The sequence below is a fragment of the Amblyomma maculatum genome, chromosome 1, assembly GCF_055883805.1.
Source record: "Amblyomma maculatum isolate TAMU_Amacu chromosome 1, ASM5588380v1, whole genome shotgun sequence".
In the NCBI taxonomy this organism is placed as follows: Eukaryota; Metazoa; Arthropoda; class Arachnida; order Ixodida; family Ixodidae; genus Amblyomma; species Amblyomma maculatum.
The window spans coordinates 255995478-256007083 of NC_139344.1; the positions used below are offsets into that span (position 1 = coordinate 255995478).

Here is an 11606-nt window from a genome sequence, read left to right on the forward strand (position 1 = left end):
AGAAAAAGTCCTCGCTGAACATCCCTAGGCTTGAAGGATACTATTTCAAGTATTTTTAAGGGACTAACAGCCATGTCATAATGGAATTTTCTGCCATAATGTCATATCCTCCTTTATTTCACGCAGTTCGTCTAGCGTTAGATTCTTGCAACACAGCTACAGTTAAAGATGTTGGATTGACAATTAGGACAGGGTTTATTAAACTGAATTCATGCGTTATGCACACTTCATGATATCGAATAATATTGGTTCCCAGACTCAGCACAATGTTTTGCGGATGTTCAGCTGGTTGGGCTCATTTCTATATAACGGCCGTCCCAAGAAAATGAAATGGGCCCTTGTTTACCTGGCTCGTTGTATTGCTCTGATCAATCGCTCTGGCTGCTTTTTCTCCAAGGGCGTCGAAGGAAATCCGTAGGACTTGACGTTCGGAATCTTCCCACTAACAATGAAGGAGGTCAACGTTTTAAATTGATTTATAACAAATGAAAGGCGCAGTAGCTCTCGCACTTTTCTGTGAACAGCTAACCCGCGCCGTATGGAAAGGAAGGAAGGTGGGAATGAAAGAAGGAGGAGATATAGAGGTGCCGCAGTGAAGGGCTATCGAACAATTTCGACACCCTGGGGATCTTTAATGTGCACTGGACGTCGCACAGCACACGAACGCCTTTGCGTTTCGCCGCCACCAAACATGGCCGCCGCAGTCGGGTTCTAATCCGGGTACCCTGGTTCAGCCGCCGACAAAAACAGTGCCACCTTTCTTCGTGCACGATGCGGTGCCAACGGGATGAGATGCCATGCCATTATACGGGCTACGCGAGCCAACAAACAAACCGCTTCGCTTATACAAGTGACGTCATTGCTGTTCTACTGGCAACCATGGCACGCACGACCATCAGAGAGAGAGAGAGAGAAAGAGAGAGGTAAAGAGAGCTAGAGCCTTGTTGACATGGCGTAGGTGCAATCTGAGCTCTGATCGCACAGCTGGTGCCCCACCGTCGTGGCGCAGTGGTTAAAACGCCCGACTACTGTTCAGGAGTACCCGGGTTCGATCTCGACCGCCGGCGGCTTCGTTTCGATGGAGCCGAAGCGAAGAGGCATCAGTGTGCTGTACGACGTCAGTGCACGTAAAGATCCCCAGGTGGTCGAAATTACTACGTACGCCTCCACTATGGCTCTCCTTTCCACATTCACTCCCGCCTTCCTCTCTTCTTCTACGGTTCAGGTGTCCACAGAAAGAAGTGTGACGGACAGCACACGGGCGCCTCTCCGCTCGGAGTGGAAGTAGAAAGAGAGAAAAGGGCGCCACAGTGGAGGGCTGCGGGGTAATATTGACCACCTGGGAATCTAATGTGCACTGACATCGGGACAAGGAAAGAAAATTTCCACTGAGCGGCACCAGCCCTGGCCTTGCTAGCAAAAACTATATACAAGAGGCGTGCCATGTACCGTGTGCAGCATCAACGCTCAGGCTTTCATATTTCTCCAGAGCAGATTCTACAGTGCTCTCGCAATTTTTTGTTTGAAATATTTCATTTAAAACTACGTTCAGTCTAGATGCACAACGCTTTATTGTACATCTGGAGCAATTAGGTGCACTTAACTATGTTTTCCATTGTGAGCGCAGCTTTCAAATGCAACCGATGTACTGTATACCCGAGTTAAGTCAAAGCCCAATCATTGGTGGATCGCCTTGCCAGGCTTTCCAGTTCCCTTACTCCTTGGCCGCCTGATTACATAACCTACGTCTACAAAAGAGTTTTCGTTCATTGCTAATCATTTGAGTAACAAAAAAAAAATACTCAAGTCTGGTCTTGAACACCTTGTATACAGGGTGTTTGACATTTAAATTCCAGTTTGTTTTAAAACAAACAAAAGCGAAAACAGCACTGAATTACATACGGCTTACCATGTTCGACCCTGTCACATGCAATGCGTCTCGTTCTGCACAGTCAGCATTTCGCATACCTCCTGAGAAAGAGGGACTGTTGTTTTTTTCTTGTGAAGATTATTGATTTACAGGTGTGCTGGAAAGGCCTACTGCGTGTTTTAAAAAGGAACTGTATATATTTGACGTTTTACGTCGCCAAGGTTCTGAATATTCCACGTTCCTTACTGTATCTAGAACACGATAGAGGTCACGAATAGCTCGATGTATATCGAAGCTGCAGCGGGCGGTGCTCTGCAGCTAGCTACTACCTGATAAATGTCCATTCCTGTGATACGATGAAAAAGAGATTGTGATTAAAGTTTAGGCGCAGTTAGTTTCCGTAACGCCTTCAGCAGCGAAGTACAAGTAACAGGAACATACGAGCCAATGGCCCCCACTAGGTTAGGTTAGCTTTACTGAACGGTGGCGATGTGGCACGAAAATTAGGTATAAGAAACCAGCGGGTTGCTTTCATGCACTTCCCATGTTCACTACTCTAGCGCTGCCAAGTAGCCGACCCATCTACCGCAGTTAGGAGAAGCATCGCTTTCAGGAGCACGTCACACCAAATGTCCCTCAACGCAAGCTGGGTCATTCTTTAGCGTGAAATTTTTTCAAAGGTATATTCTTACCGTCCGATACAAATAATTCGATAAAATTTAGGTCGAATATTTAGGGAAATCCCCAAGGTGAAGTAGGTTTAGAATAAGGGAGTAATTACTCATTGACATCCACCCGAGCGCAGCCATACAGTTACAAAGGAAAGCTATACAGCTTTCTCAGAAATTTCGTAAAGAAAAATTCGTTCTGATCCGGGGATCGAACCCGGGACCACCACCTTTCCGGGGCAGTCGCTCTACTAACTGAGCTAACCAGGACGGTCAGAAGATAGATGGTACGGCGAGAGTGAATTGATCAATAACTCGAAGTGGGAATGGTTTTGGTCGAATATTTAGGGGAATCCCCAAGGTGGAGTAGATTTGTAATAACGGAGTAATTACTCATTGACATCCACCCGAGCGCAGCCATACGGCTACAAAGTAAAGCTGTACAGTTTTCTCAGAAACTTCGTAGTTAAAGGAAAATTTGTGCTAATCCGGGGATCGAACCCGGCTTTATTTCGTTCGGTATATGCAGACTTGTTTGCATTTCAGGCCTCGAAACACTTTCGTAGGTGGTCGACATCACAAGTACTCTCGTGGCAAAGAAACTGCAGGCGCACTGGCGTCTCCATCTTCCCAAAAGTCCAGTACTTGAATCTTTACACGGTACCGCTTACAATGTTAAGTCCAGATTTTTTGGACGTTAATTTTGTTTGCCAGGCAACTGCGGGACATTGCTAGACACCGTTACAGAAATATTGAAGGCAATGGTCTAATGTTCCATTGCGTTTCAAAATCCTTATTTTACAAAAGTTGGTCCTTCGCTCGCATCATGTAGTTACGACTGCCATTGAAAATAAATCAGGAGCGTTTTGATGTTAGCAACGACGTCAATGGTAGAAATCTACGAGGCTCCAGAGGGCAGATCTGCAAATGTATTGATTATTAAGGAGTATTTAATGATTTGCGAACCAAAACAAATCATTATTTTCATAGCAACTTGCCTTTAAAAATGCGCTTGACCACAATTCCTTGATATGGATGTCTAATCATCTGAAGTTCAGCGAACGTTTACTCGCTGCTATAGCAGGCCGTCGTCTTGTGTTGCCATCAAGAAGGCCTAGAGTATGTTGGCAGCAAGTCAGCTTCTAGCGAAAGATTTTGGCATCGACTTGTGGATACACCTGATCGCCTCCGATGACTCCAAGAAGCCATTCTACACACTGAGCAGATGATGTGTAGCCTCGGCTTCTTTCCCCACCATAGCCAATTACGTGATTTTGTATCGAGGATGAAGATAAACTGCTTCACGAAAAGGCGGCTTCTCAACAAGAACTTCTCACTCCTGGGGCAGTCACGATGCTTTCGATCCAGTCGTCCATTTTAGACATCTCTTTGCAACGTTTAAACCAGGCTTCAGTCTTAGAAACGGTCTATCATCCACTCCATTTGGATGGTTTATGTACATTTTAAGTTATTAACCAGTACCTGACGCACAAGAGCTATCTCATCAGTCTCACTGGGTTCGTTATAGGCCTTCGTCGCCGTGCCCCTGATTTAGCCATATCGTGTTGCGTTGTGGTCGCTTTTCCATTCCGCTAGGATTACCTACACAGGACTCCAAATCAGCTGTACAACACGGCGTGTTCCTGTTCGCTCGTAACCGAGCTTCTCACTGAAACCTGGTATTGGGCTTTTTATTGCGTTGCTCTAAATCTGCATAAAATGAGATTAGAGCGTTTCACAACCTTGCATATGTTCTTACCGATCACCGTTAGGCGTTGCAGCTTGACCCGTGTTTTGCGCGCATGCGCCCTTAACTGAGCGCTCTAGCTTACCGTATACATATATCATTCCACCTCGACCGTTATACCATGCCAACAACTGACTCCAAACACATGCGGTACTATATATGCACGAGGTAGCGGGCTCTACTTTGATCGCGGCGACCGAATTTTGATTGATACGAAACGTAAAAAGCAATATGGTGCACCAGAAACCTGCGAAAGTAGAAATTAATGCCGGGCCTATATGGCTTGTAGTGAGATTAAGCTTTGAGGCGTAAACTAGTTTGTCTCAAGTATCGCTTCTGAAGTCCAAGTTACAGTGCCTCACAACTTGCCTCGTGCATAACCAGCCTGCAGGCGGTTTACAGACGCTATATCAGCGCGTATGCCGGATGAACGCTGAAAGCAGATCTGAGGCAACGCCATTTACGCTCGAGTCACAGCGCTAGCAGGAAACAAGCATTGCTATACGAACTTCTAGAAGCCGCTATTACGACATCATCTTTTACTTCGGACGCATGTCTACGGGGTAATGTGCCAACTTCTGCCTATCTCTTTCCTTTTCTTTTTTGTTAGCAGTGTGCTGGTAGGCCGAGGAGCGAATATGACACTCACAGTGATTTGACGTACTGCAAAGGAGGAGAAAAAAAGTAACCCAACACATTTTATCAAGAGTTGTGTCTGTTTACTGGTCCAGCGCGAAAGAAGTTGATGGAGCATTGCCGACACCAGTGACGCGCTTCGCACGAGAATTGCGCCGCTTCGTGCGAATGAGAAAGTCACAATTCTGCAGTAAACAAGCAAAATTGCAGCCTCTTCTCCTCTGTGATTCCTGTTCTCTCAATTCTGGCAGAAAATGCAGCAGTGCGTCCACCGAAACTGACTAAGCCTGGGGACTAATCCCCAAAGAACCGCCGTGACAACATAGAGAAGTTCGTTGTAAAAATATGTATTTTTATTTACAAATAAATAATGGATGATCTGACTAGGAGCGCATCGGCTTCTATGTAGAACAGATTCTGCGAGAATGGTTCATGGTCGCAATAAATAACGTGCAACGATGACGGACGAAGCACAGTCAATAAATAACGAGCAGGTGGGTGCGACGGCGCATGCTCCGCGTGAGCTGTAGAAGGCATCACGTGGTCGACCCTGTTCAGCCAGGACCTGGACAGCAGGAGGGGGCCTCCCGCGCCGCTGGGAGAGTCGAGGTACGGCGCGGCGTGGCACTGGCATGCTGAGCGGGGTCGCTTGTCTATCTAGGCGGCGCACTTCATCACCGAATGTGGTCGTACTTGGCTCGACACTCGCACTCTGTGTGGTTGTCGAAGGCCAGGGACTCCACCCTGGTGTGCTGCTCCCCGCCGGCGTCCAGCTCGAGCACCAGGAACGTGCGCTCGATCACCTGTATGGTCTTCGGCTGGCAGTGCTCGTCCTCGGTGGCGCAGCAGCCCGTGTCCGGAGCGCACCGGTGCACCACGGTGCAGTGTGGCACGTAGCGCTGCAGGGGCACAAAAAAAAAAAGAAACGGAGGCTGTGGTTAGGCAAGGCAGACTTCATCGAGAGACGTGTACACGTTTCAGATGGAATAAAGTGTGTGCACGGTCGCGTTTTGCAGACCCACGGCGGCGTCATACTTCTCCATCGCCAATAGCATTAGCCAGCAGTTATCAAGGTCACGAAGCTACTGACGAGCATTTTTAGCGCACTGAAAGACACAGAGTTGGAGTCGCTCGCCGACTCCCGCTGGGAATTGACTTTGTCTATGAAGCTAGAAAAGGTAGGCAAAAAATCACTTTTTTTTTTTATGAAACACCCTTCACTTTACTCTTAAATTTGTGTTCCGAGTCTCAAAGAGCAAACAAATATAGTTCCTACTTTTTAGCCGTCGGGGAAGACAGCAACTCTTATATTACATTTCTAGAAAATGAATATATTTAGTCCCAGTACGTTCAGTGTCTATATAACCATTGGCGACTATGTTACAGACGCTTTAAATATAGTCTTCCAGCGGAAGTCCCTTATGAAAGCATTTGATAGCTTTAAGTGCGCTGAATAAATTCAACTCTAGAGTTAAAAATTCATACCCGCCGACAAAAAAAGAAAAATGATGCCTGGTACGGAACCAGTTAAAATAAACAAACGTGCGATACAGTTTATATATTTTTCTGCAATCGACATCCTCATGCGCTTAGATGTTACCTGAACACTGTTGTAGCGCCATATTTCAACTCATCCCGACAATGTGGCCTTCGAGCCCTTTGCTTATCTTATGTTAGACGCCTCTTGCCAAGAATAGGCCAGCTGACGTGGGTCGCGTTGAAATCATACATATATTACGGGCCACGTGTCTACAGAAGAAGTATACACAGCCTGCTACTTGCACAGACGGCCACACGTGCCCCCCGTGTGCAATTATAAATGTCCTTGCTATGTACCAGTGTGTTTATCAAGCTTCCCGATTTAGAAGTGCCTGATTTTCCGCTAGGAAGCGTCGACACCGAATGATGCCGGTATAGTCGTGCTTTGGCGGCGACACGGAAGTAAGTGCTGTCATTCAAAAAAAGAAAATAGTAACGGTGACCTTGGCCCATAAACTTCAATAAATTCGCATAAAAACATCCTTGTTTTAGCGGGGCAAAATCACCGGCTGTATATCAGACCTTGCTTCGAAGGAAGAATGCGCGAATACGCGAACAAAACAGGAACAGACAGCGCAAAGCGCTACTGTGCTTGTTTTACATCATGTGTTCGCTCATTTCCATCTCCTCCCCGTAGCATATGTATTTCCCTTGGCACCGCACTGCTCGGGGGCCAAGCTCCCCACATGGACAACAGTAGTTATTCGACAAACAGCATGACAGACGTCGACAAGCAACTCGACCACAGCGCGTGTTCAATGGGCTCATAACAGTATTGAAGCTCTAATCTCGCGCATAAAAGATCAGATCAATAACTAATGAGAAACCGCAAAAACTACCGAGCGCCTAACACTGCCAAGCACTGAGCAGAACTGTGAGCAACGGGAGGAGGTGCTCTCACGTGTCCCATTGATATCGAAGCTGACCGGCTCCCTTCCCACCACTCACGTTGCCCCGTAGAAACGCCTATTCACCAATCACAGGGCACACCCAGGGTACACGTCAGATGCGCGCGGGCTTTCCGATTCGTTTGTTTTGACAGCACTTGTAGAGATTGTATGTGTCGGAGTTTGCGCACGCATGTGTCCCCCGTTGCACACTAACCGAGACGTGTGCACAAGACTGCGTCGGCGATTGGTACTTCTTGCCACTATTTCACTATTTAGCCCTCGAAAGTCTTGATGTGGCATCAATTTCTGAATAATCATCCAATATATATATATATATATATATATATATATATATATATATATATATATATATAGGGGAAAGGAGGGTGCTCGTTATAATACATGAAGGAAAAAAACCAACAGTCGGCGAGGCCAAGGAAAGCGTTGGGGATGGTACTTTATGTCTTTTTTTTTTTAATGTTTACTTGGATAATCACAGAAATTAGTAATGTAATCTGTTTAATTATCCAAGTAAACATAAAAAAAAAGACATAAAGTACCATCCCCAACGCTTTCCTTGGCCTCGCCGACTGTTGGCTTTTTTCCTTCATATATATATATATATATATATATATATATATGCGGCAAATTAAATTCTAGGAATAAACTTTCACCTCACCCTTTTCCAACGACAATAAATAAAGCAGCGATGTGCTCGCAAGGCAAACTATTCCGGGCACTCACTTTGCTCTCGTTTGGGTAGATGTCTGGCACACAGATGGTCCTTGGCTGTGGAAACTTGCAGCGCGCCTCCCGCTGCACCATTTGCAAATGCTGACTGGCGCGCAGGTAGTCGCGACTGCCGTATCTCTTGTGCGGACGGCACAGTCCCACGGCGAAGCACGTGCAGAAGACAAGCAGGGCAGTCCAGGCGAGTCCCCTCGCCACACGTTCGTGTTCGCTGGCCATGGCTATTGGTGGTGTGGCAAGTGCGACTTGCGAGCGACGATCGTCGAATGGTGAACGACCGTGCGCCCATGATGGTTATATGCTACCGCGTTACCGTGATTGCACTCGCTGCTAGCGCGCCAAGACTGCTTTGCCGCTGAGAGCCCGCCGGCGCGCGGCGTCTTCCGCCGCGTGATGTCAGGTTCTCGGGGAAGCACCAATGAGAGAGGCGTTTCCTTGCGTCATGGCGTGGAAACCAGTTTTCCCAGGACGGCCCGCCGGGGCGCGAGGATTGATTCCCTCTGCCGCCCTCCCGCGTGGTCGCGCAGTTCGGACGTCCGCATCTTCCGCGCCCTCCGCGTGGACTTTGTTGTGGTGAGAGCCCAGCGCGCGACGCTGCCGTAGCTTTCGCATTCGCAACAGCGGGGAGCTTCATTGGATGTCGACTCTGATCCGCCGGAGATGTGAGAAAGCGTGAGCGAAGTGCCACAAAAAGGAGTGAGAAGTAACGAGGGGGCAGAGATGCTATCCCCACGGCCACGCCGGGCAGCCCTGCTGCCTAGGGAGCTAATCTCGCGATATGCGTATTCACTGATAATGCGCGAAGCAACTATGTTTTGTGGACTTTGTTGATAAGTCTTACTTTACGGTTCGCGTGTCCGGGTTCCAACTCCATGAAACCGCATGGCAATATTATAAGGGAAAATACCCTGTACATACTAGATGTACAGCATTTCCTCGAATTTCGACGCAAGGCAAAGTATATAGCTCCTCGGCTTTTCTCAAGCTTAAGTTCCTCCTATTCTGCAGCTAACGTGTAGAATTTAAACAACGTTTGTTAAATGCTAGTACTGGTCAACTTAGGACCTTTAATGTGCATTTTGCTCGAATTATTTAAAAGTGCTGCTGTAGACATTCTAGACAATTATGCAACTACACACAATAATGCAACACGACATGAAAAAGGGGTAGACGAAGTGCTTCCCCCATGTCCATCTTTTTCGACACTGGCTAGTCTGTAGTGCATTTTGGGAAAAGCAGCGAGAGCGGTGAGAATCCAGCAGACCCGATTATTTGCCTTTGGAGCAGCAGGGTTACAATTTGAGGTATTTCGGCTTCGTGACGGCTCGTACCCGATAGCTTGTCTGCGAGTGTGTAGCAGGGTTTTTGATTCTCCCAATTTTCCTTTCTTTCAGCATATTGATTATAAAAGAACTCGATTCCCGCTCGTGCTTTTCTTCTCGGGGAAGGACGGGCAGGAGGAAGCTGGTGCTGCAAACAAAGCCTAATCATTAAGAGCTCTGTAAATTGATCGCAAATTCCTGGTTCAGCGAGCAGAGCGTAGATTAATCATGCATATGCTAACACAATAAACACCACGATGCGCGAAGACTGGCTCGTGGATTCATCCCTTGATCCTGGTACAGTTCTGCTTGCTCCAAAGAACGAGAACTCGTCAATACATTCCAAAGGATACACAAAGCGACAAAGGCTCGCTAAAAAGACAATGCTGATAGGAGGGAGTCTTACCTGCTCCACCGAAGCAACTGGCAGTAAAGTACATGTAATAAAGTTATGCTATAATGTTATCAAACATAAGTATAAAATAAATAAAGTGAGGGAGACAAACCTAGACAAGAAGAAAGCAAAACTGAAAATAATAAGAGGAAGTAGCGAGTAGAGAGCTCTGGGCCTTCGTGATCACCAAATTCAGAAAAGTTTATTATTTAGCTGTTAGAATGGCCAAACCCTTGCCGGACGATTGAAGAGAGTAGTAGTTGCTTTGGGGGCTCTATAGCCATGTGCATGTGGCAGGTAGAAAAAAAAAAAAAAGAAGCGAGTGCTGAGTAGGTAATTCGGTTTTCCCTGCCTTTCGATTATCATAAAGTGGCAGCGGTGTGGTGGTTTCGAAGGGAAGCAAGGCGCGGCAAATGCCTCATCAACAGTGGACGCCTGAACCACGCCGTGATGGAAGGTATAATGTTCAACATATATCGGAAATTTGAGTGAGTTGATATTACAGCTGTACTTGACGCATCACAAGCAACTAATCACTTATGACGTTCAAGTGATTAGTTGCTTGTGACGCGTCAAGTGCAGCTCTTATATCAACTCGCCCAAATTTCCGCAATGCTGAACTTTATTCCTTCCATCAAGGCGCGGTTCAGGCGTTCGTTGTGCATGAGGAACTTACTACATTGTCTACATTTTCGAATGATTTTTTTTTTTTTTTTTACGTTTTTGCTAGGGATGTAGTTTTTGGTAATCATTTTTTTTTCAAGAATGGGATACTCGTAATCAGTTAATTTGTATGCTAAAAACAAGTTGTAAACAAAAACCTTAACTCTGTGGGAAACACTATAGTACAGGAGCGGAATATTTCTTCTCAGACATTGATCGGGTTGCGGCAAGTACATCCGAGCTGCCTACATTTGACTAAACACCACGTATTCCGAGGTCCGTATGTCTTCACCAGGGCACAGCAGAATGCCATGATTAGCGAATTGGAACATTGCCCTTCAGAGCGCAAACAAGCACGAAGCGCGGTGCTTTGCGTAATTACCTAGCTGGTGAGCAATGTCTTCATGCCACAACCGATATGTATTTTCCTCCGGCGCCTATATCGAGAATCGTCAGAGTCGATGCTGACGTTCTAGCGAGAAATACCAATGATAACTGAACGAAAAAAAAAAATCTGGTTGTTAAAATTAACAGCGTATACATGTTGCAACAGAAAACAGGTTAAGGAAGGTCAAACTGCGTCAGTCCGTACCGTAACTTAAAGGTAATCGAATTACTTCTCTGCAATTGTTTGGTTGCTCTTCATGTCCTGTAACTGACCACTGAAATCAGTTACATTTCAGAGGTAAGTAATCGTAATTGTATTGGGAGACTTGTCTTCTGTAACGAGCGCGAGACTGGTTGGAATGAAGGAGAAAAAAAAAATGAGAGAAGAGGAACCACGTATTAGTTTCAAACACCGGGAGTTTATTGTTACCTTAAAGTGATACTGCTAGACATCTCACGGTTGTTTTTTGCATCCCACGGTAACTGAATCACTGCAGCTTTCACAGCCGGGATTCGAACACGCGTCCACGTGCTTAGCAAGTGAGCGGCACAGCCATTGCCTATTTTTATTTTGACCTGTAATTTGGTTTTCTTGTGCTGTAAAAGACGGAATACGCGCTGTCGAATTTCACGTCTCTGTAACACAAGCAGTTAGAATATGAAACTAAGCGGTCGCGTCTGCTGCTCGGCAAGCGTGCACATAGTTTATGATTCAGCCAGCGGAAACGACACTGATCCGA

The 11606-nt window shown here is 46.4% G+C and overlaps 1 protein-coding gene across 1 annotated transcript; it reads right to left on the reverse strand.

The window, feature by feature from the left end:
• Window positions 1-5256: 5256 nt before the first annotated feature.
• LOC146206280 (uncharacterized) lies at window positions 5257-8459 on the reverse strand. The gene is made up of 2 exons (XM_084587006.1): window positions 8095-8459; window positions 5257-5820 (listed from the first exon to the last, which is right to left on the reverse strand). Exons 1-2 carry the CDS (start codon window positions 8317-8319, stop codon window positions 5596-5598), a joined length of 450 nt encoding a protein of 149 aa, XP_084443132.1. The 5' UTR covers window positions 8320-8459; the 3' UTR covers window positions 5257-5595.
• Between the last annotated feature and the right edge of the window lie 3147 nt (window positions 8460-11606).